General features: G+C 40.6%; 1 protein-coding gene and 1 pseudogene across 1 annotated transcript; one reads left to right on the top strand and one right to left on the bottom strand.

Moving 5' to 3' along the window:
• Window positions 1–3,451: 3,451 nt before the first annotated feature.
• On the top strand, window positions 3,452–12,252 carry idh1 (isocitrate dehydrogenase (NADP(+)) 1). The gene is made up of 9 exons (XM_086266642.1): window positions 3,452–3,593; window positions 4,423–4,544; window positions 6,345–6,636; window positions 7,742–7,844; window positions 9,351–9,528; window positions 9,621–9,772; window positions 9,919–10,059; window positions 10,167–10,329; window positions 11,307–12,252. Exons 1-9 carry the CDS (start codon window positions 3,480–3,482, stop codon window positions 11,398–11,400), a joined length of 1,359 nt encoding a protein of 452 aa, XP_086122768.1. The 5' UTR covers window positions 3,452–3,479; the 3' UTR covers window positions 11,401–12,252.
• Window positions 12,253–25,558: 13,306 nt separating this feature from the next.
• Window positions 25,559–26,870, bottom strand: LOC147311159 (uncharacterized; annotated as a pseudogene).
• Between the last annotated feature and the right edge of the window lie 597 nt (window positions 26,871–27,467).

The following is a 27,467-nucleotide window of genomic DNA, read 5'->3' as shown; positions in this document are numbered from 1 at the left end:
TTATTATAGCGGCCGCTTGGTGTTCTCTGATGTGCAAGGCTTTGGCATTCCCCAAGGCTCTCAGCAATCACCTTAATTCCTTGTCCCTTCGTACGTCGCCAATTGTGGTCGCAAATTTCGAAACCATCCTGATAACCTTCTCCCACCAACGATGTGGAGATCCAACCTCTTTAGATCCAATTAAAGTCAAGACACTCAAAAAGATGCTCTGGAAAAGAGTAGAATTCTTGGAACAGAGTTTAATACACTGAATCACATGAACAGCAGGAAAAATACATACAGACATTTAGCAAGAGAATTACATAGCAGAAAGCAACCAAAGCAAAACCCCGGGGTGTACAGCCTTAAGCACAGACAGCAGAGCAACACAGAGACGGACAGAGTGAAACAGCAGAGGGGAAAAAGAGCCGGGGGTGTCCTCTGGTCCCCTAATATATAGGGACCAGTATCCCTGCCCCCTGCTGCTGGGTAACTTTCCCACGCGCCCAAACACAGCTGAAGGGGTCAGGTACAGGCCAGGGTACGGGCAGGGCTCTGGCTGGGGGCCCAGCCCAAAGGGACACCCTTAGGTTAACCCTTTGCTTTGCCTTCTGACAATAGGTCACAGCATGGTCAAAGGTCACACATTAATCCTAATTATTAATATATAATCTTATAACTACATAGGTTCTTAAAACACTTCAGTGTAGTTCAAATTACGTGCGTGTGTGTGTGTGATGATATTTTATTGTGATGTGTTCAGGAAATGTTACTGTTTTGGTTGTGCTGCATGAAAGACGTTGAGTGTGTATTCGGGAAGGTTAGTTACTGGGGAGTAAATTATTCAGGAGAACTCTCCCCTTACATTAACTGCCCTGTTACTGTACCATCTTAACCCTAGAACACTATCGCTATAAATAGTAACACGATCACTAATGCCGGGTGGTTTTTACCCGATATAATATAACCAATGAAAAGTAATCAAATATATCAAAATATGACAACACATGACAAATTAGAGTGGTCTTCTTTTACTTTCAACTGTGCCATGTCTAACAAAATGAAAAATAAAACTCCTAAAACAAAATAATGACTCTGGAAAGCTGGTCTTTGGTCCACCCATTCCTGGGACATTTGAGACTTCCCTGGTGATGGCACAGGCTCCTCGACACGCAAACAGCTGCAGGAGAGAGAAATCATGTAAATGTATTTTCTCGGGTGTAAATCACCCAGCGATAGTGTTCTAGGGTTAATAAACCTCGGTGAAGCAAAATGTCTTGTGCTTAAGACTCTACATGAAAGTTAAAATATATATGTTCAGTGCACATAGATGTAGAGTGTATATAGTTACACATATATAGTTATATAGTTATACATATCACACAAAAATCCACCACAAAACCTATACTTTGTTTCATGCGAGAACTCCATTCAAATGCATGTAGCAGTGAGAAACACACTGTCTTGGCAAAAGAAAGCGTTTTTGTACAACTTCATAAAGATAGCTATAACTTTTGATAGAAGACTCAGACACACATATTTATGGCTTTATCCTATACAATTCAATATCCCCGTGTTGGGCAAACAGGTTTTAAAGCTGTGTGAGCTAAGATTTTCAAGTATTCACAAAAATGAAAAACTATACTCTGTTCTTTTCTAGAACGCCATTCAAATACATCTAACAGTAAGAATTGCCTTGTCTGGGCAACAAAAGGTGTTTTTGTACAACTTCATAAAGATAGCTATAACTTTTGAAAGAAGACTTTGTAGTGGTGATTCCTTTTGTTTGGCCAACCAAACATCCTTTAATCCACAAGCCACTGCTGCACTGACATAAGATCTTGTATGCAGGCAAAAGAGCCGACTGTCCAAACTTGAAAGTTGCATTCCATGGTTTATTTATCCAGTTTGGAAAGCAATAACAAGACCATTTTTGTTGCTTCCTGTTGCTTCTCCTGCTCTGGTCAAAGAAAACCATAGTCCCACCCCAGTGCATGCTGGTCCTATACCAATCGCTTTATTTATAGAAAAAAAATTGCACTACAGTTCTTCCTGGCTGACTTAACGAGATAAACAACAAAACAAACCCAAACAATGAAGCAAGTATTAACCTACAAATAAAACTTGTGAATAACCCAAAAATATAAGTAAACCAACAACAAATTTTAACAAATTTCAAAATATTAACAATAAAGAACACATAGCTCCAACAGACTCAGACAATATTATTTATGGCTTAATCTTATAGGTGTTTTTGTACAACTTCATAAAGATAGCTGTAATTATTGAAAGAAGACACAGGCAAACATATTTATCCATGAATACTATAGAATTCAGTACCGTTGTTTGCAACCAGGATTTGCAGCTGTTTGACCTAAGATTTTCAAGTTATTCAAGAAATGAAGAAACCTTTCTCTTTTGGCGAGAAAGATAACTTATAACCTACTGCGAGTGCATGTAATCCTACATAGCAAGCAGGTCTGGCCCGGATCTGGCATCAAGCCGGCACTGCTGGTTGACTTCTAGCATGGTAAGCCATATGTCATCCAGATATGAGCCAGGTCTGGCAATGATGCCACTGTTTTTGCGCTGGCATGCCACATCTGGCCCGATTGTGGTTTGGTGCATGCCCATAGAAAACAGGTCTTCCCTGGATCCGGCATCAAGCTGGCACTTCTGACTGACTGGTGTCATGGCAGGGTGTATGTCAACACTGGTTCTCTATACAGAGAATTAGCCTGTTCTGGGCAGGAAAATCAGAATCAAAATCCTTAATTGGTTAGCTAATGCTACCGTCAAGTAGTTTCAGTTTTCCAAAGAAAATGTGTATAATTGTTATTGTTTATGAAAGAAAAGTATCCTGATATGCAGCATTAATTATGATGATTTGCGAACAACACCAACACAAAGATTGTGCAATAAGCACAAACTAGAGGAATATATATAAAACAACAGAAAGGCACACGTTGGAGAACAAAGTACTTGAAAGTTGTTCAAAAGACTTGGTCTGAGTCTGTAATTTGTCGTTTATAACAAAATTATTATTCTGTATGCTGTTTTAAAAAGTGGTTAATAATAATAATGACACATATGATAATATGTGTTTTACCATTAGCGTTTAGCTTTAGTTTCCTACTTTCTTGGAAATTGTATATGGGCTCTGGTGTAATCTAGACTCATTTATGATCAGTTTCTCTTTTTAAAATTAAAATAATAGAATTGTGATCTAGCAAATCAAAATATTGAATCTGTAGTTTGTCAGTTTTACTAATATCCTTTCAGATGGACCATTATAACTGGTGGTGCCGCCTTTTGCCACCAAACTGTCAAATAGCACCCATTGTGCAACAGTCCACGCATAGAACAAGCGTATCGGTGGGCGTGGAAACCCTCATCAGATGGACAATCACCGCTTTCAGACCTACCCTTCTGCGGTGTGGATTTATCTGATTGGCGTTAAATGTTTTCCGCTCTTCTCTGATTGGCCAAGACTCTTGCCAATGAGCTCGCGGAATAGAAACTGGCACCTAGCAGCTAGATACGCCGTCTTCTCCGGCAGGTCATCGTTCGGCTTCCTCATCTTTGGTTGTGTCGTGGATCTTAAACTCAATACGGTAGGCGTTTGTAGCACTGAATTAAACAGCGCTTACTGCAGAACACAATGATGGCGTCGTGCAGGAAAGAAAGAAATACTCGGCGGCTCCTTCTTTTTTTGTTTTTGTTGCTGCTGCTGGCATTAGCCGTCATCTGTCCAAAGAAAAATAAAAGGGGGGTGGTGACAAAGTTGAAGTAACGCGTTTTTCTGTTTGCTTTGCTATGAAATACACTTTTGTGTCGGCTGTTCATTCAAATTAAATTGCGGGTAGCTTAAGCAAACCGACATAGTGGCCATTCAGGCCTGATATCCTCAGCCAACACCTCCTTCCTGGTTTCATGTTTCAGATTGTTATTTCTCAGATTTTACCTTGTCCTGTTAGTGCTCTGCATTCCTTCTTTGCTTAACTCAAGTCGCTTCTTCTTTAAGTGAACTTTAGGCGAGATTATAAAATGAAATCTTTGAAAGTTGTGAAATCATCTGTTGTGAAACACCACCAATAAGGTCTTTTCAACCGAGATTATTAAAATAAAAATGGTAATAACAAAAATAATAACCAAGGAGGTAATCTCCCCCCCCCCCCCCCCCTTTTTTTTTTTTTTGGCCACTGGGATAATTGAAGAGGGTTATTATGGATTTACGCCGAGTCATAGCTCTGGATACTTTAAGCATCTTGTGAATGAATTCATTCATAGTCTACAGACCTTTTCCCCCCTCTTGGGTATCAGCATGTCATTTGACAAATTGTTGTGTAATAATAATCTCTCTCCAGTCACTTCAGTTATCAGAATAAGTGTCAGAGTAACTTATTTGTTTTTGTCTTCTTCGTGGTCATTCTATTGTGACAGATGTCTCCCAAGATCAAGGCTGGCTCTGTGGTGGAGATGCAGGGAGATGAAATGACTCGGGTCATCTGGGAGCTCATTAAGGAGAAACTCATCTTTCCGTACCTGGAGCTTGAAGTGCACAGGTGAATACACCTGTACTCCTACACTGTGTAAAGATCCCATTGTTCTAGCAGCTCAGTGCACTCAGATCGCTTACATTTAATGGTTTCTTTTTAAATATACTTTTGTTTACATGACAGTGGTGCAGTGGTAAGTACTCCCAGCAGGGATAGTCTTAGTAAAACAGAATCAAAAACGGAATTCAAGCAACACTTTCTGCATGCCTGGTACTTCTTGTTTGGCTTGAATTCTTGCTTTAATGCATCCCCCATCATTGACCTTTGCCCTGAAAATACATTCCCCCCCACCCGAAAGGTGTCTAATGGTTCAGCTGCAAAGCAGAATATACTAACTGCAGCTGCTACCTCAGAAAAAAAAAATCACCATTGCATTAAAAGCTATTTACAAAAGTCTTGTAATCAAGAAGACAATGAAAAGTTTCAACAAGTATTATTAAATCAAATGCAATGATGGGTGATATTGTAGATCAGAAATGTCCAAACAAAGTAATAACGATAATTGGTAGTATAACATCCATTTGCGTCATCGGTTTCTTAATTTGACCTTCCTCTACTTATCTGTTTCATGGACTTTGCACTGTTGTTAACCGTCCACGATAGTACAATGGTTAAAAGTCCCACCACACAGTCAGGTGGTTCACTGGGCACGGAATTCTTGGAAGCACATAGTTTGGAACATGTGCAAGGTTTTCTGCAAAGATTCCAAAGAATGAACCTCATCGGTTCATTCATGTGGCTTGGATTTTCAGTTGAGGAAGGAGGGAAGTGGGTAAAAGGTCAAGGCCACTTTCATACAAAGCCAGCACACAAGATAATTGCCAAAGAGAAGTCTAAGGACACTGAGCTGGTTTTCACCCCCTCCTCTAACTGTTTGTTAAAGCTGTGAGGTTTCTCAAGTATAACAAGTGGAGCAAACCGATCCAGTTATGCTGGCAGAGTGCCTGGTTTCGTTGCACAACTGATTCCTTTTTTTTGCTTTCTTCGTGTTGCTTCGTTGCAGTGGCAGCGCCTAAAAGAAAATGGAACAGAGGGTTAATAGAAAGTCTCCTTCATAAGAATGCTGTGTCAGGGCCTGCAGGCAAGAAAATTGCCTTCATAATGAAGTGCAAAAAGCTCTGGCAGCAGTTCAAATTATTCCATAATCAGATTCACTTTCACCACTCATTCAAGTCATTCATGTCCTTTGACACAGTTATTGTGTTCCACATCACAGTAGGTGCACTTTGACATTCTCCGCTTTGCATTTCACTCAGCTAAATCAATAGCATAGTGTTCGGTAGTTAGTGCACTGGGGTCTGCTGCTAAGTTATGTGTAAATACTTGTAACGCTCATAGCATTCAGTGCCTCTGCTGCTGAGATTATCAATGTTCTCTGTGTGTGTTTGGTCCCTGTCTTCATTCTTAATCTCATACTCTAATTCTTAGAAGCACACAAATATTCTCAATTATAATTACTAATCAGTTATATTTACTAATCATTTGAGCCCTGTAGTAGTTACTACCACTAGCTCCCCAGTATAGTGGTTTACATCATACCCTAACAAGCAAAAAGAGGCAAAAACCCTTGGCAATGTGTGATGAAGGGCATTGGGCATAAAAGTTTACTAAGTCACACATGTGGAGCTGCGTCCTGGTGACACCTTGTGAAGGAGCAGCTAAAATGCTTAAAGTATTCTTTGCTTTTTGTACTAAAACTTTGAGGTTTTTATTGACAGTCTAGGTACATTTACAAGACATTATAAATTATGTATTAGCTTTCTCTCGGCACCATTAATCATGTTCTCTTAATCTCTCCTTGCAAAGCTATGACCTTGGGATGGAGAACCGAGATGCAACTGATGACCGGGTGACAGTTGAGGCAGCAGAGGCAGTCCACCGTTACAATGTGGGCATCAAGTGCGCCACCATCACGCCAGACGAGAAACGTGTGGAGGAGTTCAAGCTCAAGCAGATGTGGCGCTCACCCAACGGGACCATCCGTAACATCCTCGGGGGCACGGTGTTCAGGGAGGCCATCATATGTAAGAATATCCCCCGCCTGGTGTCCGGCTGGACCAAGCCCATCATCATCGGCAGACATGCCCATGGAGATCAGGTACCCTATCGGTCCCACTTACTGAAAACTTTGAAGTATGCATGCTAAGGGGGGGGGGGGGGGATATATGATCTGTGAATCTCTAGTCAAGATTTCACACATCTCATGTAAATTTTTCAAAGTCTCCAAAAAAATAAGGTTGTAATTATAGAGAATTTCATTCCAACAGTATTTAAAAATGGCAACCTACAAATGAATATGTGACACATAGACACCTTTTTCCATCTTTTAAGATGTAAAACTACTCAGATTTTTGTAGTTTCATGTCGTGTATATTATTGTGTCAATAGGATGTTGAGGAAATGACTCAATGTCCTGTTCTAGAGTTAGTTTACTGTAGAAGTCTGTTTATGCCCTACAGATTTATAGAGCGTCTGTGAAGGTAAGCTGGCTCAGGCAAATTAGCATTTAGAAGGAGGTAGGGAGGTGACAATGAAAGCCTGTAGGAAAGTGTGTCCAGACATCACATTCATTTGCAAAGCCACACATTTATTCAAACCCTTGCATTAGAAGCAGGATGTGTATTCTACACCAAAGAGCAAAGAATAGTGAGTCTGTCTTCATCTAGTTTTAGTGTGAAATAGTATTTTCATGGCTTATGTTTTGGCAAAGAAAAATAATGCCCATAGTTTTCTGAAGTTTTCCAAATGAGGTTAAAATAAAATGTGTTTTAAACTAAAACTTCATCTTAATTATTGTTACCATTTCGGAGGCTGCCTGTAATTTTCTACCACACTTCTGTAACTGCTCTTTCCCTCCGTCAGCTGATGTATGAGCTCAGGGAATTGACAGTTATATCAGACGTTGTGTTAGGAGTGACTTGGTCAATAATTAGGTTTCATCAGCTGTCCTTTGGACCACAGTGTACCACCTCAACAGCCACAGAAGTAAATCACAGGTTGGTTCATGGTGCATAGCCAAAGTCAACAGTTCTGCTTCCAGTTGGGTGATGTATCAGATGGCTGCTGGTTACATAATATCTGTCAGAAAGAACAATGCTGTACACTCTGACTAGTCCTCTTTAGGTGTTTATGACAGTCTTTCTTGCTGTTATGGTATATGTTGGGGATTGTATCTTTTTTCTTACTCACTGTTCTCCCCACAGTACAAAGCCACAGACTTTGTGGTGCCTGGGCCTGGGAAAGTGGAGATGACCTACACACCCGCAAAGGGAGAGCCTGTCAAATATGTCGTCCATGAGTTTGAGGGTAAGAAGCCTGTGTGTGTGTGTGTCTATCTATATATATATATATATATATATATATATACACACCCAGCACGCCCCTGCGGGCGGTTTATCCTTCAAGCTCGGGTCCTCTACCAGAGGCCTGGGAGCTTGAGGGTCCTGCGCAGTATCTTAGCTGTTCCCAGGACTGCGCTCTTCTGGACAGAGATCTCCGATGTTGTTCCCGGGATCTGCTGGAGCCACTCGCCTAGCTTGGGAGTCACCGCACCTAGTGCTCCGATTACCACTGGGACCACCGTTACCTTCACCCTCCACATCCTCTCGAGCTCTTCTCTGAGCCCTTGGTATTTCTCCAGCTTCTCGTGTTCCTTCTTCCTGATATTGCTGTCATTCGGAACCGCTACATCGATCACTACGGCCGTCTGCTTCTGTTTGTCTACCACCACTATGTCCGGTTGGTTAGCCACCACCATTTTGTCCGTCTGTATCTGGAAGTCCCACAGGATCTTAGCTCGGTCATTCTCCACCACCCTTGGGGGCATCTCCCATTTTGACCTCGGGACTTCCAGGTTATACTCGGCACAGATGTTCCTGTACACTATGCCGGCCACTTGGCTATGGCGTTCCATGTATGTCCTGCTTGCTAGCATCTTGCACCCTGCTGTTATGTGCTGGATTGTCTCTGGGGCATCTTTACACAGCCTGCACCTGGGGTCTTGCCTGGTGTGATAGACCCCAGCCTCTATGGATCTTGTGCTCAGAGCTTGTTCTTGTGCTGCCATGATTAGTGCCTCTGTGCTGTCTTTCAGTCCAGCTTTGTCCAGCCACTGGTAGGATTTCTGGATATCAGCCACCTCCTCCATCTGCCAGTGTTACATACCGTGCAGGGGCCTGTCCTTCCATGATGGTTCCTCGTCTCCCTCCTCTTTCTTGGGTTTCTGCTGCCTGAGGTATTCACTGAGCACTCGGTCAGTTGGGGCCATATATATATATATATATATATATATATATATTTCCAAACCATTTACCACATACAAAAGGTCTGATTGTTTAAAATAAACAAATATTCTATTGAATCTACTCTTTACTGTCTCCATCTTATCATCAAGCTTCTCTGTAGTATAAACCCATATCTTGCATGTCCACCCCACAGAGTGTATATAAAACAATAAAACAAGGATTTAGAAGAGCTGACAGCTTGTTTCCTCCATATTTGTTTTATAGTACAGTTTCAAAACTAGCAAGTTTGGTAGAAAATTTAAAAAGTCTGTTAGTACAATTAACCTTATATTGTATGGGTTATATTGTGAAATACTGTGAAAGATGATATCTTTGTTCATGCTCTTGTAAATATTGATATGTTCAGGTTTAACACTGAATGAACTGAAATAAATTTTAAACGGAGTAAGAGGTAACACTGGTTCCTTTTCTAGATTTTTCCAAGTTTGTCCAAGATTGTCTGCCTTTAAAGTCGATAATTCATGTGAATTTAGTCTGTCTGTATGTCTATTTGTTTGTGTCTATCCAGGCACAGGTGGTGTGGCCTTGGGAATGTACAACACAGATAAGTCCATCAGGGATTTTGCTAATAGCTCTTTCCAGGTTGCTCTGTCCAAAGGCTGGCCTCTATACCTCAGCACCAAGAACACCATCCTGAAGAAGTACGATGGACGCTTCAAAGACATCTTTCAGGAGATCTATGAGAAGTAAGGACAGCACATGCACAAGCAGCTTATGCAAACATCCTTGTAGCAGACATGGGCCAGAACTGTGTTGTCCACCTTCTTGTGTGCTTCAGAGAGTATCGTGCTCAGTTTGAGGCCAAGGGCATCTGGTATGAGCACCGTCTCATTGATGACATGGTGGCCCAAGCCATGAAATCTGAGGGAGGCTTCATTTGGGCCTGCAAGAACTATGATGGAGATGTACAGTCTGACTCTGTGGCACAAGGTTGGTTTAAAAAGGAGGTTCAGATCAGAAGTTATGTGAAAAACCATGCAGAAACTTAAATAATAAAAGCCTAAAAAAATTGCAGTGTACTGTAGACTAATGATATTCAGATGTTAATGTAGTTTTTGGTTGTCCCTGTGTTTTAGGCTACGGCTCCCTGGGTATGATGACCAGTGTGCTTGTCTGTCCTGATGGACGTACAGTAGAGTCAGAGGCTGCCCATGGCACAGTGACTCGACATTACAGACTACACCAGCAGGGAAAGGAAACCTCCACCAATCCTATTGGTAGGCTCAGATTGTGGAAAAGTGATCGTATGTGATTTTATCTCTAAGGTTATCTCTAGGTTAGTTATCTAATGCATGCTCTTTCACTGTGTGTCTGTTTCCTACAGCCTCCATCTTTGCATGGACACGGGGCCTGCTTCACCGGGCAAAGCTTGATAACAATGCCGAGCTGCGAGTGTTCTCGGAGGCGCTGGAGGCTGTTTGCATCGAGACCATTGAGGCTGGTTTCATGACCAAAGATTTGGCTATCTGCATCAAAGGCCTTGCAAAGTTAGTCATATGCAATGTACATTCATATAAGGATATTGTGCTGTTAGATTAGTGTGTAATTAGATCTTACAATACATTCTTGATACAGTCTCAGAACTTAGAAATAATCTATTAAAAATACATAAGAGTGGGCACCAGTTTGTGGAAGCCACCACATACAGTGACCGGAAAGGACAGCTCCATTTCAAAATGTACCTGATTGGGGCATCCGTAAATTAAAGTTTAATTCACTCAGGTTTATAAATATGTTTGAGCTCTTTTCAATATAGAGCAGTTATGCTTTTTCTTTCCTATAGTGTTCTGCTAAATATAAAATATTACAATGGTGGATGTTCAAAATTGTCTTTGACACACTCCAGAAACTAAGCATGCAGAAAGAACAAAACAAAGGAAAAAAACTCTTAATGTATTAAATATTCGTTTCATATATTTTACCTCTTACTATGATTTACTTTTCCATGTCCTTTTTTCCTATGTAACATAATCATAATTATTGGGTATTAATCAACCAAGTTTTGTGTGACGGGAGATGTGACCGCTCCCAACCTCTTAAGTATTGTTTGGCATTTCAAAAATGAGCTTGTTGAATAATTGCAGTGAATTTTTACTAATAGTACAAAAAGATGCAGACATATGCTTACGTTTATAGAGCCCAACTGTGGCAGAGCGTATGCTCACATAAGCCTTTACAGCAGCTCAGTATGTCTGTAATAATAAAAAAAATTTTCAACACCATTCCTCGTCTTGGAAACAGCAACCACGCATTTATTCATATGAGAAATGGGCCTTAGATGTGATGGCATAAAGGAGCACTAAGTTGTTGCAGTCGAAACTTATTTTGACTACAGTGAACTTGACTTAACAGAGCTTCATAAATGCAGCCTGAATATTTGTCAAAATTAGTCATATTCGGTGATCTCTGAACTTTTGCAATACTTTAATGCTGACAGTCATCTGTTTTCTGACTCTGTTTGCAGTGTGAAACGTGCTGACTACTTGAACACCTTTGAGTTCCTGGACAAATTAGCAGAGAACCTGAAGATCAAGTTGGCAAGCCAGCCCAAGCTGTGATTTCATCTCCCAGCCTTCAAAGCAGTTTAACACAGACACATATGCATTCAGACACATGCTCACCCACAGAAACACCTACACAGTTACTGGAAGTTTGGGCCCCACCACCCCATGGAAAGGGAAGAGTGCACTCAGAATTCCAGGATTGACTCAAAGTCAGAGAGGGTCAGTCAAGAACAATGCCTTGTCCAGAAGAAAGCAGAATGGGGGCTTCTAATCACAACCTTGGGTTGCTACAAGATAAAATTACGCTTGTGACAGTGACGCTGGGCCGTGACCTGATATCTCAGTTCCCTTGTTTACCCTAATTGCACTCAGTTCCGCTGAAGTGATCTGTACCATGCAGGGGGACAGTATTGGTCTGAAAGAGCCTCTGGACCTTCACTGCCTTTATACATTTTGTCATCTGTTAATTCTCTTCATCTCTTTCACCTTGTAATTTTTTAACAATACTTCAGGCAAGAGTTTATGAAATAGTGCCAGAAAAACAGAGCAACGTCAGCCTGTATGTAACTAATGAAAATCTCTCTGCACTGCAGGAGAGTGACAATGCATTCAGTGAAGGTTTTACACTAATTGTACTATAATACACAGTTTATGATTTGAAAACAAATGATATTAAAGTACAATACTTGCTTTTAATTTCAGAATTTTTAATTGTCAGTTTTTAAAGAGCTATATTTATTTTTTCTCCTTTGTTTGTGTGTACATGTTTATGTGCTCCTCAATTTAGACCCAGTATATTAGATTATTAGATCTTGCCAAAAAAAGCCACATTAAAACTACCTATAAACATTACACTTATTCATTCCTGATTTGATAACTCATAATAAATGAGTTTTTCATTATTGAGTTATGGATTTTATATTTAAAGTCTATACTGACACACAAACTGCAGATTGTATGTAGTGTGCACCAAAAGTGGCATAAACAAAACAGAGTATACTGTAGTATCAAGTAAAAGGTGGTGGTCATTGACTGTTATCACAAACAAAATGTTCCCATGTTTGAACCTCTACAAGTAACACAGACTAGTCAGTAAATAGCTACACATATCAACCTACAATCACAGTGTCACACACAGTTGCTGTCACTTATTTATAAGTAATCTACTGCAAGATGATTTCTGTAGCATGTATTTAGCTGCTCTGAAGTTCACAATTTTATTGAAATGCATTTCTTTACATCTTTAGAGTTGCTATTTAAATGGCAGCCCATTATATCCAGTTCTGCAGTGATTTGTTTGGTGGCATGTGCATACATGGAAAGCCTCAAGTCAGGCAGAACAGCAGCAGGTGCAGCAAGACCTCTTTGCACACCAGAAAAGTCAGCACGGACAATACATATCTGATTGTCAGAAATAGCAATTCAATTGAATTCAGTTTTATATCGATAGTGCCAAATCACAGCAACAGTTGTCTCAAGGTGCTTTATATTGTAAGGTAAATACCCTAATACAAAGATATAATCCCCTATCAGCAAGTTCCTTGGCAACAGTGGGAAGGAAAAAACCTCCAGCAGAACCAGGCTCAGAGAGGGGCGGCCAACTGCTGGGAGACAAACGAAAAGAAAGATGGCGCAAGAGATGGTATAAGGACTGTGTTATATCGCGCTTTGCTACTCTGGAAAGCACTCTCCACAACTTGCTTTATTCATTCATTCACAGGTCATTCATAGGGGACCTGCTCTACTACCTGAGATACAGCCAAGACAGCCAAAGAATGACTAATTATTAAATCTAGAGTCATGTATAAACACATAGTGAGTGAAAAGGTGAATGATGAACAATGATCATGGGAAGCCCCCAGCAGCCTAGACCTATTGCAGCATAACTGGATTCAGGGTCACCTGATCCAACCCTAACTGTGAGCTTTGTCAAAAAGGATTTTAAAAAATGGTAGCGAGGATTACAGAACAACTTGCAGATGCAGGCCAGCAGCAGTATACAGGATTGTTGATAGATTACATTTTCATATATCAAATAAAAAATAACAGAGCACAACCTTGTGGCTCGGTTAGCTTTAGCAGCAAATTGTCTGATGCTGGAGAGAATTTCATCCCTACTTGATTTGAACAGTAGATGGAGCTGCTGCATAAAAAAATGTTTTCAAACTCAGCCCTAATTTTTGAACTGTGACATGCAATTACTTTATCAATGTCAACAGAAAGAGGAATGACTCCACCAATGATGCCACTAACCCTAACCCTCTCTTCCATTCAGCAGCATTATCCTCAGCACTGTGTTTCAAGGATAAACGTTTAGTTTCGATTCAACAGACTAAATGGAGAGGCTTGTTTAGTGATGGGGGAAAAGGAAGCTGAAAACAAGGATCTATCATCACTGATTGGATTTCAGTTTTTTCAGTCTGTCTGTTTCTCTGTATCAGTAAAGCATTAATGTCCAAGCTCTCCCTTGTTTTTCATATAAACAGAGACAGATTCTAATTAGTTAATTAGTGATCCAGAGTAATTGGAACCTGTAATAATAAAGAAATGATGAAACATTCTAATTTTCAAAAAAGTAATAACCATTGTGACTTCATTCCCACAACCACCTCGCTGTCTACCTCGGATTCATCATGTCCCTGTAATTGCAGCAGAAGGGCTTTGGAGCTTCCCTCTAAGACTCTTTTCACTTTACCTTTTTCCATGTAAGTCTTCTGATTCTTCATATTCACAGAGGAATTTAGCCAGTGTTATTCTATCAGGTACCCTGGAAAGAATTTGGTCTATCAGTTCCTTTATTCTACCACTTCCCTTGGGCCTTGCCTATTTTTTAAAATCTTCATTCATCTTTTCACTGCATTCTCTCTGTTAAAGGATTTTCACTTATGTAACTGAATGTAAAATCACTCCCCTCCTCATTTGTGCGATCTTTTACTTTTTACAAATGCACATTTCTTGCTGACCTTAAGACCAACTCTAAAGACAGCCCCTCCCCAGAATATGACGGCTCTGCCAGAGATGCTGGCAGTACTCTGCAGTTGAAAAGTACTTTCCCCTTTCTTTCTTTTCCTCTTATTTATTTCTTTTTGTCTACTTAGTTTTTTAGTTTACACTTCTTGTGTAGTCGAGAAGTTTTTATCCGTGTTTGGAAACGAAACTCCATGTAAAACTACTGAGATGACCGCGACGCCACGCTGCCCCTTTGTCTATAGCTGGGACCTGCTGCTGGGGCTAAGACAGCACAGCCATGCCGGTGTTCAGCATGAGATCCCTGCGGTGATCAAGATGAACTACCGCGGCTGCAGAGCCGGGAAAACACGAAGACTGAGGAGGAAAAGATTCCATCCTGCTCTCCCGTCTGTAGTGACTGGTAATGTCAGATCGCTGGTTAATAAGATGGAGGAGGTTGCGACGCTAACAGGGACAGAGGAAGTTTTCCGAGAATGCAGTGTTATGTGTTTCATGGAGACATGGCTGCACAAAAACATCCCGGACCAGGTGGTGGATATAAACGGATTTACGTGTGTGAGAGTGGACAGGGACCCAGGCAGCAGCGAGAAGAAGAGGGGAGGAGGACTCGCTCTCTATGTTAACAACCGCTGGTGTTCCCCGAGTCACGTTAAGGTGAGGCTGTGTGTAACAAACACATCGAACTGTTAGCAGTCGGTCTTCGACCATATTATTTACCGCATGAGTTTTCCCTCGCCATTATCGTCATTGTTTACATCGCCCCTGATGCCAACGCGGCGCAGGCGTATGACGTATGACCTCCAGCCCCTTTACAGACCTGCCGTTCAGAGGCAACCTGCAGCCACAAAAACTGTTACAACATGGACAAGGGAGTCGGAAGAGACTCTGCAGGGATGCTTTGAGTCAACTGACTGGGATGTTCTTTGTGATTCCAATCAGGACAATATTGACAATCTGACAGGCTGTGTAACAGATTATATCAACTTCTGTGTGGACACTGTGGTCCCCAAAAAAACCATTCTGTGCTTCCCCAACAATAAACCCTGGGTTACCAAAGACATCAAAGCAACCTTAAACAAGAAAAAAAAGAGCTTTCAGAAATGGTGACAGAGATCAGCTGAAACTGGTGCAGAAGGAGCTGAAAGCCAAGATTGCAGAGGGTAAAGAGTCCTACAGACGGGGGCTGGAAAACAAACTGCAGGAAAACAACACCAGGGAGGTGTGGAATGGAATGCGGGCTATCACTGGCCTGAGACAAAAGAGAGGTGTTGGGATGGATGGGGACCTCGAAAGTGCTAACAACCTTAATCTGCACTTCAATAGGTTTGACTGCCCTGCGTCTCCTGTCTCCACACCCAGCTATTCCCATCTTCTCCTTTTGCCTCCCCCCTCTCCTGCCCCCTCAGACTGTCTCACCCTGTCCCTCTCAGCAGATGACATCAAAAAAGAATTGGGCAGACTCCACTCCAGCAAAGTTGCTGGCCCTGATGGTGTCAGTCCCAGGGCCCTCAGGTGCTGTGCTTCCCAGCTGTCTGGAGTTCTAAAACGGATATTCAACATGAGTCTGGAAATGCAGAGAGTCCCATCACTCTGGTTCCTGTCCTTAAAAAGATCAACCCGTCGACCCTCGGTGACTACAGGCCAGTGGCGCTGACCTCACATGTCATGAAGACGCTGGAGAGACTCATCCTGAGACATCTGCGTCTGCTCGTGGAGCCTTGACTGGACCCCCTGCAGTTTGCTTATCAACCTTGTATCGGCGTGGAGGATGCCATCATCTACCTGCTGGACCAGGCTTATTCTCACCTGGACATTGTTGGGAGCACTGTGAGGGTCATGTTCTTTGACTTCTCCAGTGCTTTTAACACAATCAGACCATCACTGCTGGGGAATAAGCTCACAGAAATGCAGGTGGATGCCCCACTGGTTGGTTGGATTACGGACTATTTAACAAGTCGACCACAGCATGTCCGACTGAAGAGCTGCCGCTCAGATAACATCCTGAGCAGCATGGGGGCGCCGCAGGGGACGGTCCTATCACCCTTCCTCTTCACTCTCTACACATCTGACTTCAGGTACAAGTCTCAGTCATGTCATCTGCAGAAATTCTCGGATGACTCTGCCATTGTGGGCTGTATCAGGGATGGACAGGAGGAGGAGTACAGGAGTGTGGTGGACAGCTTTGTCGAGTGGTGTGAGCTAAACCACCTACAACTTAACATCACAAAGACAAAGGAACTGATTAAGGACTATAGTAAGCAGGCTCCTCCTCCTAACCCTGTCACCATCAGAGGGGCTGATGTGGAGATAGTTGAGGACTACCGGTACCTGGGGGTACACTTGGACTGTAAACTGGACTGGACCAAGAACACCAATGCTATCTTCAAAAAAGGGCAGAGTCGGCTTTTCCTACTGAGGCGACTCAGGTCCTTCAATGTTGGTAGGAAAATGCTGACCATGTTCTATCACTCGGTGTTGGAGAGCGTCGTGTTCTTTGCAGCTGTGTGCTGGGGAAGTGGGGTGAAGACAGCTGATGCCAACAGGCTGAACAAACTGATTAGAAAGGCTGGTTCTGTCCTGGGTGTCAGACTTGAGAACCTGGAGGAGGTGTCCGAAAGGAGGACGCTAAAAAAGCTTGTTTCTATCATGGACAACCCCTCCCACCCCACGCACCCCCCATGATGGACCATCGGAGCAAACGCAGCAAAAGACTCATTGCCCCAAAATGCAGAACTGACCGCCACAGTAAATCCTTTGTGCCGGTGGCAATAAGACTGTATAACTCTTCCTCACTCTGTAGGTGATTTTCCTGAGACGTTTACCAATGTTATTCTGTTCCCTTCCAGACCATGCAATATTACCCAACAGTACCTTATTGAATATTTGTTTCATCCCCCCATCATACGCTGCTACTCCCTTTATTCTATTGCACAATACTATGTCACTTTCTAGAATCGCCTGCACTGATAGTTAAGTTATTTATATATAGTTATATCTATTACTTTGTTAGAGTTATCCGATACTATGTCTTGCACTATCCTACTGTATATTACTGTACACTACTATTCTTATTGTATATATTGTATATCTTATATCTTGTTCATCTGTTCCTATGTCTCTCCTGCTGCTTTGAGCATGTACATGACAAAAGAATTTTCCTCGGGATAAATAAAGTTATTCTTATTCTTATTCTCCTTACAGAGGAGGAAGCAAGGGGCAGCGAGCTGTCCCCACAATCATCACACTTGCATAAGATGCCCCTCCAACCCACAACCAAGACACTTCATATTCTCAGATGGAACATGAATATTGTAACCATTAGCTAGCCAAACAACAAAGAACCATTTACTGTCATTAGGGTTCCACACTTGCTAAATCAACTTTACCCTCTAGTTGTACTTTCCTGTTTAGAGGCAAAGTCACCCTCTACGACATAGGCAACAGAAAAAAAAGAGATATATTTTTTATTTTACCTTCTTTTCTTCAGATTCAAGATGAGTATAATTCAAATTTTTTATTTAAAAAAGTTATACTAAAGCTTGTATTCCTATGTATATTATTTTATGATTATGTCAATATAGCACAAGATTCAATTAGCTTAGCACAAAAATACAAACATCTTGCAGAGAACTCTTTTTTTATTTTTTTTCCTCTGAGTAGTTTTCAGAGCCTGTACTAATTACTTTTACTTGAGTAAAGAAGTTAAATCAGTACTTCCAGTACGTGGAGGTTTTTTTTGCCTGTCCTGCCCTGACCAGCACTGTAGCAATCAGAATTATTGTCTGAAGGCCAAGAAAAATGGCCAAAAGATTTACTTTCCCTAGCGGAGCTTTTGCTGTACTGGTACACTTAATTTTCATAGTTTATTCGCTCTTTGTTGTTATTATTTGTATTTTATTTTAGAACTTATAACTTCATTTATTGTCATTGTACAGTTTTCACTGATTCTAATTGTAAGTTGATTGTGATTCTGATTGTAAGTTATTGCAATCAGAAAGGACAGGACTCGGGAACAGGAAAGAGAAAATAAGAAGGAAAGAGAAGTTGGGAAGAAATACATGGAGAAGGAAAGAAAAATAGAGGATAAGAGGAATAGACAGAAAAGTCACTGAAAATCTGCTTCCCCACCTGCTGAGAAAAGTAACAAGCAAAAAGAAATGAGCATATTATGGAAAATACAGCTCCTCCTGGCTGTAGCTCAGGAGGTAGAGCAGGTCACCTACTGATCGGAAGCTTGGTGGTTTGATCCCTGGCTCCTCCAGTCTGCATGCCAAGTATCCTTTGGCAAGATACTAACCCCAAGTTGCTCTCCAATGCATCCAGTGTGCATGAATGTGTGTGAATGTTGTTAGAAAAGCATTCAGTTTAGAGTCAGTGCTTGGGAGAACGGGTGTGAATGTGGTATGTTGTACAGTGCTTTGAGTACTCCGGGAGAGTAGAAAAGCGCTATATAAAAATTAGTCCATTTACCATTACACAGGTAACAGTAAATAATAAATACTGAATCTTACTGAGCAGCACACAAGACCAACAACACATGATATGTTTAGAGGCAGCAGCCAACCAAGATAGTGTGTGTCTGTGTGTACCTGTTTGTACACCTGTGTGTGAGAGCGCTAGTATTCATAAGGTTTCTCCATGTAAGTGTCTAATAGTAGATGTGGGGAGCTATAGCCCTGCCCCCCAGGACATGAAGAAAGCATGGAGGAAATCCAGGCCCCAGACATGTAGAGGCCCCCCAGCTCCGGACACTGAGAACCACCAATGCACCGACGGCTGAGGGCAACAGCCACTGGCAGGCAGTGTGGTGAGGGGAGATGGGCCACACCTAGGGGGGCCTGAGATGTTCCCAGAGAGGTGGAGTCTATGACCTGTCCTGACACATAGACATAGACAAACAGGCACACACAGACACAAGCATGCATTCCCACCATCATGCACTCCCCCAAAGTGGAGACAAACAGAAAAAAAAGGGGGGGGGGGGGGAGCATGGTGCTTTCTGCCATAAAGCAGCAGTTGTCAGCAGGGCCCCTCCCGAGAACCCTCAATGTGTACATGTATTTAAAATTGAGAGGTGAGCACTGGTGCCAGAGGTGAGGTTGAATACACAGACCGTATAGCGTGCCCACCACCAAGGCCCTATATGTATGTGTTATGAGTGTATGAGTGTTTGAATGTCTAGGTTGTGGAGTATTTTTAACAATAGTATTTGTACTTCTACAGCGCGTTTTGGGTTTGTTTGTTTTTTTTCCACACTTAATAGCACACAGCAACTTCTCTCATACAGAAAACACTGGACTGGGTGTATGGACTTCTCTAAAAGCGCAAGAACTGTAAGCTATTGAGTCAAATATGCTTCTTTTATGGAGTTACCATTTCAGTGATATTACACTGATATGAGATAATGAAGGTAACTGCTTTGTTTGCGTTTTTATTCAGAAATGTGAGATTGTGGTGATGGGATTTCCGGCTCTTTTTAGAGAACCGGCTCTTTCGGCTCAGCTCACTATCTTTCGGCTCCCAATAATTTAATTAATTTATTATTAACAACAATATAAAATTATGCACAAAAGGAATTACTAATGTAAAAAAAGTGGTTTTATTTATGTTTATATATAAATATATACGGTGGCCCCTTGAGACAAAGCACGTACAAACTCCAAAAAGCACATACAAATTCCAAAACACTTTTCTAGCGTTAACTGAACTTCCAAAACAGAGCTACCTAGATCACTTAGCCACTAGGTAACAAAAGCTCAACACTGCGCCCAGCATCCTGGAGCACTTCTGTTGTGTTTTGTATGTGTTTTGGAGTTTTTACGTGTTTTGGAATTTTTACGTGTTTTGAAGTTTGTGTGTGCTTTGTCTCTCGGGGCCACCGTAAATATACTTTTATTTATTCACTCTACATAAAATGTAATAAATAAATCATATAATAAAAAAAACCAACTATTTACATTTCAACTTTTAACTATTTAAATTTTCAGCTTTTTCATTTTAAACAAATTTAAAGTGAAACAACACAAAACACTGCAAACCACAACACAATTAAATATAAATTAAAATATGAAAACAAAAAGAACATGCACATTCTCTGTCATATGGGCCTGCATGAATAAACTTTCTGAATCCTTTATCATCTGCAACTGAAAATAGTTGTGGATGATTACTATACCTTTCTAATGTGACGTTGTTGTCCCTGGCTCTGTTTCTCTCTCTCTCTCCCTCCTGCTCTATTCCTGGACATAAAGTGAGTAAAAAACGTCCTAAATGCAGTTAGAATTTATTTAGAACTACAAATTAAATTTCTTTTAGCAATTATTGTTTTTTAATGTCACAATTCCAACCCTGCTCCTTTATCCGGGCCTGGACCGGAAAAAGTGACCCGAAATTGGCACTCTGGTGGAGTTACTTTGTGTGTGAGAGTGTGTGTTTATAAGTACGGTAGTTTTAAACCTTGTGATCCACAAAACAGCATAACAGTAAAAGAAGAACTGACTGCGTTACAGTCAGTACGGGAGCAGCGGCTTCGCTCATGCGCGATTCATTTGCCTTTTGGACGCACAGGTGTGAATGTCTCCTGCCCTGATAGCAGCTGGGGGAGGACTATCCTCCGCCTGGAAGCGCTTTGGCACGGGTGAGGCGCCCACCGCAGTGTGTTAGTAGTGTGTCACACAAACAGCAAATATTGTCAAAAAAAGTAAGAAATCTTTGGGGGTGCTTTGATTCATTTTAGGGGTGCTGAAGCACCCCGAAAGATGGGCTAAAATCGCCCCGGTTGATCTATGAAAGGTTTTTTTTTTGTTTTGTTTTTTAATTTAGACAATTGAACAACAAACATACATGGTAATGTAGAATATAGAAAGGGTATGAAAAATTCCACAGCTTGCAGTATCTTGAACAAGTTATGTATACAAATACAAGTACGTAAACAAAAAGGTATACTTTAGGAGAAAACAGACAAACAAAATAACTGAAAGAAAGAAAAAAAAGGTGCTCAAGGTATAAATAAACAACATGTAAGTCAAGTGAAACTATACATTCGACACAGCTCTTGTGTTTTACACGCTTTGGAATTAGTACTTTTCTTAAGATTTTCCAGATAATTGGAAAACAGGGCTTTAAAAGCAAATATGTTTGGACGCTGTTGAGAAAATCTTGTACAATGTATGTGAAATTTGGCAAAAATAATCAGAAGATTAATAATATATTTTTTCCCTGGAATTATTTTATCGGTATGTGAGAGGCCAAATAGAATATGTTGAAACTTCAGTTTACATGAGGGATCACTTTTGGTGTTTATAAAATCATTTAGATCAATCCAAAATACATGTGTATAAGTGCATTCCCAAAATAAATAACATATTGTTTCAATATTTTTTTTAAATTTAACCAGATATGTCTTTACCGGATAACATCTATGGATCAACTTAAGAGTAACTTCTCTTATCTTATTAGTAATAATAAATTTCCTTGATAGAATCCAAGTGGGATTTTTTTAAAAAGAGTTTGATCCATTTGATTTTAAAAGATGCATTTAAGGAAGTGAAATCTAAAGAATTTAGGCCACCAGAACACAACTTGTTTATCATTACTTTTTTTTTTTAATATAATGTATTCTCTTTTTCCAAATGAAGTTAAATAATATTTTATCAATTTTTGTGCATAATTCTTTCGAAACATCAAGTGCCATAGCTGCATAAATAAGTCGGGAGAGGCCTTCAACTTTGGCTACCAAGGATCTTCCAGTAATGGATAAATCTCTTTGAAGCCGAAGATTAAATCTATGTTGTATTGCAGTTGAAAGAGGAAACAGCTGTGGAAACAGCAACTTTCCATTTTAGAGCATTTTGAATTCGCTCCAAGAGTAAGTCATATATGGGCAAATTGAAAAGGCTTTTATTTTGAAAAGCAAAATCAGACTGACTTGAAATTGACATAGTACCATGGTGTGGTTGGACACTTTTGATCTAACATGGATTCATCCTGTGGAAACAGCAATTTTCACATAATCTGGCATCTTGGTCTTTTTGAATGATAATACCAAGATATTTAACCTTATTTTTAACAGGAACACCTGATACAATAGTATCTGTGCAGAATTTAACAGGGAGAAGTTCACATTTTGGAATGTTGAGTTTAAGACCAGAGGCTATTGAGAAATTATTGACAATTTTGGCACAAACTGGTATTAATTCATAGAAGCTGGAACTTTCCATTTAATGCCATTCTGAAGTTGTGGAAAGAGAAGCTCCTATAAACAAAGTCAAAAGGCTTTTACTCTGAAATGCAAAACGAGATTGATTTGAGATTGAGATGTTACCACTGTAGAGGTTGTGTATGGTTTGCATGAACTCCAGTTACTTAGTGGAAACAGTAATTGTCCTGTTAACAGCATCCGCGTTTAATTATTAAAAGTACCAAATGAACAATTATAATTCCGATACTGACGTGATAAAACTGTGGGGTTGTATACTGTCAATGTAGAGTGAAATGATCTTGTGGAAACAGCAACTTTGCTTTTAATAGGATTCTGAAGTCAGTGAAAGAGTGGGTCATACATGGACAATTTCAATGGACCATTACTTTGTAAGGCAAATTGACTTGATATCACTGTGATAGTGTGCACTGTCGATCTTGAGTGAAATTATCCCGTGGAAACAGCAATTTTCATTTTTAAAACATTCTGAAATAATTGAAAGAGTATATCACCTATGGACAAATTCGACGGGCCATTAATTTGAAAGGCAAAATCAGACCAACATGAAATTTACATGGTTTTATTGTCGGGTTGGATACTGTTGATCTAAAGTGGAATTATCCTGTGGAAACAGCATCTTTCAATTTAAGAGCATTTTGAAACCGTTAAAAGAGTAGGTCGTATATGGGCAATTTGAAAAGGCTTTTATTTTGGAAGGCAAAATCAGAATGACTTGAAATTGACATGGTAAAATCATGAGGTTGTATACTGTTGATCTAAAATGAAATTATTCTGTGGAAACAGAAAATTTCCTTTTTAGAGCATTCTGAAATCACTGAAACTTAGGTAAGCTATGGGCATTTTCAACAGGCCATTATTTTGGAAGGCAAAATCAGACTGATTTGATATTGATATGGTATCACTGTGGGGTTGGATACTATTGATCTAAAGTGGAATTATGCTGTGGAAACAGCAATTTTCCATTTTAGAGCATTTTGAATTCGCTCCAAGAGTAAGTCATATATGGGCAAATTGAAAAGGCTTTTATTTTGAAAAGCAAAATCAGACTGACTTGAAATTGACATAGTACCATGGTGTGGTTGGACACTTTTGATCTAACATGGATTCATCCTGTGGAAACAGCAATTTTCATTTTTAGAGCGTTTTGAAATCGTTAAAAGAGTACGTTGTATATGAGCAATTTGAAAAAGCTTTTATTTTGGAAAGCAAAATCAGAATGACTTGAAATTGACATGGTAATATTGTGAGGTTGTATACTGTTGATCTAAAGTGAAATTATCCTGTGGAAACAGCAATTTTCATTTTTAGAGCATTGTGAAATCTTTAAAAGAGTAGGTCGTATATGGGCAATTTGAAAAGTCCTTTATTTTGGAAGGCATAATCAGAATGACTTGATATTTATGTGGTATCACTGTGGGGCTGTATACTGTTGATCTAAAGTGGAATTAGCCTGTGGAAACAGCAAAATTCTATTTAAGAGCATTTTGAAATCGTTCCAAGAGTAAGTCAGATATGGGCAATTTTAAAAGTCTTTTATTTTGGAAGGCAAAATCAGAATGACTTGATATTGATATGGTATCACTGTGGGGCTGTATGCTGTTGATCTAAAAAGAAATTATCCTGTGGAAACAGGATTTTTTCTATTTAGAGCATTTCAAAATCATTACAAAAGTAAGTCATATATGGGCAATTTCAATGGGCCATTACTTTGGAAAGTAAAATCAGACTGACTTGATATTGACATGGTATCACTGTGGGGCTTTATACTGTAAATACAGAGTGAAATTATCCTGTGGAAAGTGTTGATATAAAGTTCAAATAGTATTTGGAAATACGACGTTTGCTTTTAACTCATTCACTGCAATTGACGGCTATAGACGTCAATGGCAGTGAATGAGTTAAGAGCATTATGAAGTCATTGAAAGAGTAGTTCAAAAATGAAGATTCACAGGGCTTTTACTTTGAAATCCAAAATAAGATGGCCTTGATAGTGACAGGGCACAATTAGGGTACAAGGCTGTGTCATATACATCTAACATTAGAGTTTGTAAAAAAAAAAAAAAGCCTATTATGTTCTTAACATATCTGTTAATTCACTCGAAGTTGGCTTTTATTTTGAAATCCGGTTTCCACATCCATTCCCGTAATACTTTGAATACACAGGGAACGTAAAACAAACTGGAGGCTGCTTGACTGCAAGTCTCGAATTGGAGGCTGGCTTGACACAAGTCAGAAACTCGTACAGAACGACCATCTAATTTAAAGGCTCATGCTCAAACATACTCGCACTACAAGGGTACACACACCATGAAATACCTGATCGGGATTACTCCACAAGGTGCAATTTCATTCATTTCTAAGGGGTGGGGGGGCCGTGCATCAGATAAACACATCACAGAGCAATGTGGCATACTTAACAAGCTGTTACCAGGGGATGTAGTTTTGGCTGACAGAGGCTTTGACATCAGAGATGCGGTGGGAATGATGTGTACGGAGGTTAAGATCCCAGCATTTACAAGGGGCTTCTGTCAACTAGATGCCAAGGACATAGAAAATACACGAGCCATTGCACACCTAAGAATCCATGTCGATCGAGTAATTGGCAGTTTGCGCAACAAGTTCAAAATGCTATATACTACCATGACAATCCGTTCTCTTCTTCCATGTGAGGGTGAAGACGTTACCTTCCTTGATAAAATTGTGAGGGTGTGTTGCGTTTTGGTTAGGGTTTGGTTAACATGTGCCCCAGTGTGGTAGTGAAACCAGACACACATGAGACTTGTACTTGTTAATTAATATTTGTGAAAACTCTCAGTATGTCTCTGAAGACATAGTACTAGGAAAACCTTTTTTTTATGTGTAATTGTATGAACACACTGACATTACGTTATGTAACCATTTCTGTACCTGTATACTATAATCGACAGTTTATCATCACTTTGAACTCTTTGTTTCATGACGTTATAATAAAAGCCAGATAACGACAAATAACTGCATTTGACTCTTTATTTTACACTTTGACAATTGTTACATGGTAAGTGCTGCAGGTTTGAAATCAATTTATACATATTTCAATGCACTTATGACAAAAAACTAGACACCAGAAGGAAAAACGTTGTGACCACTCGGGACTGCATTTTGCTTAGAGAAATGTTTTCCTACTAGTTCAGGAAGGCACACCTTCTGAAAGAACTCCTGAGCTTTCTTTAAATGTGATTCCCAGGAGTGCACATCAGGGAAGATGCGTACAACTGCCATGTCTTTTTGTGTCCATACCACGAGGTCACAGTGCTTTGCGTTGGCCACAAAGAACTGTGTTTGCACTTGTGAGTAAAAGTGATGTGTTTTCTTCAAGTTAAGTCCAATTGCTGTCAACTCGAGGCAGAAGTCTTTGTCATGTGCATCCAATCCTTGCTGAATGCTGTATTTAAATGCTGTATTTAAATGGACATTTAATTTCCAGGTACCCCTTCCCACAACATTCACACGTGACATTGTGACACGCTGACATTTTCTGGGTGTAGGCGTGTCGAGCGTCCTGTTCATGCTCCAGTCCCCAAGTTGTTTGCACATTATAGACAGAGTTAACAGGGTAGCAAACACGATTAACCACAGTAATGGCGGATTTTTCTACAGTGGTGGCAAACACAGCGTGCATCATTGAAGCTGTGATTCTCCCAGCACGCCAAACATACCATTCTGGGCTCTTGTGTTGCAGTCTTGTGCGTACCTCAATAGCTCCTGCATGTTCTTCAGTAACTTTTGCTGCGTTTACGTACTTTTCACAGTGCAGTTGTAGCTCGGTAAGGCCAAGGGACTGTGCACCCGTGTTGTGCAAACACGCCAGAGACAGTGGTAATGTGGATGACTTTACAGTGTGTGATGTGTAGTATTTCTCCAATCCAGACAAACACACTGCTTTATTGTGTTTTTGAAGTGTGTCTAACACTGGTGACAACTCCTCAAACGTAGCAGAAGGAATCTTTCTTTTTGAAGGACTGCTTCTTCTGCCTTTCACCACAGACGGTCCGTTTATATTTTCATCAAGAGTCTTTTTTTGTACTGCTGAAGATGTAAAGTCAATGTTATGGCCAACCTCTGGCTGTATCTTGGTTGTGTTCCCCGGCAAAACCCAGTAGGCTGGTTCATCTGTGACTGTCTTTGTGCCACGGATCCTCACTGTTGCCTCCACTTTAAACAGAAGTGCAGCAACATGGGTGCAGGTCTCAGCAACTCCGGCCATACAGGTGCAGTGTGCGGCTTCGATCTTTCCCGTGGTGCTTACAATTACCCATGGTTCATTCAATCTTTGGGAGTGCAGTACCTGTAACATACAAGGACAAGGTTGATGTAAAGACAATAAATGAAATGAGACAGGGAGGACACAAATTGGCGTTAATAATTTGCCCGATTATCAATGTGTTAATTTGCATCTACTTTACAAGTTCAATGATAAATGTATAACATTAATTATGGTGGGGGGTGGACAATGGCTATTTCACTCGATGCACTCCAGCTGACTTACCTTGGTATGAATGACGATGTACTCAGAGTTTGGCGGCTTGAAAATAGCCAAATCTTGCACCCAGCCGTTTGTAACTTGGATGTGCACCTCCAGCGACTTATAATTACGAAACTGGTTCGCTGTGTAAGCGCTTACTCCACAAACAAGATACGTGAAGATATCGGGGTAGGACAGTGGCGGTAAGTCGTCTGGGTCTTTACTCCACTGCCGTATTTCATATGGGTCCAGATTTGCGATGCACACTTTTTTTCAAGTACCGCTGCTTCACCTCTGGACGCAATCGGTCTCTATACCATCCGTTTTCTTTTGAGCTGCTTTTAAGCATGTTTCTTGTCGCCGTCGTTCCAACACAGTGAGTTTGTTTTGATTCGTAGACCCCGCGCCGCGCTCCCACAATGCATTGCG

Source organism: Aulonocara sp. 'chitande type north' Nkhata Bay, linkage group LG16 (genome assembly GCF_057382095.1).
Source record: "Aulonocara sp. 'chitande type north' Nkhata Bay isolate Kocher_YH1m ecotype deep benthic linkage group LG16, A_spYH_male_GT1.1, whole genome shotgun sequence".
Taxonomy (NCBI): Eukaryota; Metazoa; Chordata; class Actinopteri; order Cichliformes; family Cichlidae; genus Aulonocara; species Aulonocara sp. 'chitande type north' Nkhata Bay.
Note: the sequence above shows the minus strand (reverse complement) of the source record. Positions and strands in the feature narration are given on the sequence as shown.

Bases quoted from the DNA above. Each gene is read 5' to 3' on its own strand.
- idh1 (XM_086266642.1), top strand. From the start codon at position 3,480: ATGAGCTCGCGGAATAGAAACTGGCACCTAGCAGCTAGATACGCCGTC. The intron at 6,637-7,741 runs GTACCCTATCGG...TTCTCCCCACAG, and splicing joins GACATGCCCATGGAGATCAG to TACAAAGCCACAGACTTTGT. The intron at 9,529-9,620 runs GTAAGGACAGCA...TGTGTGCTTCAG, and splicing joins TTTCAGGAGATCTATGAGAA to AGAGTATCGTGCTCAGTTTG.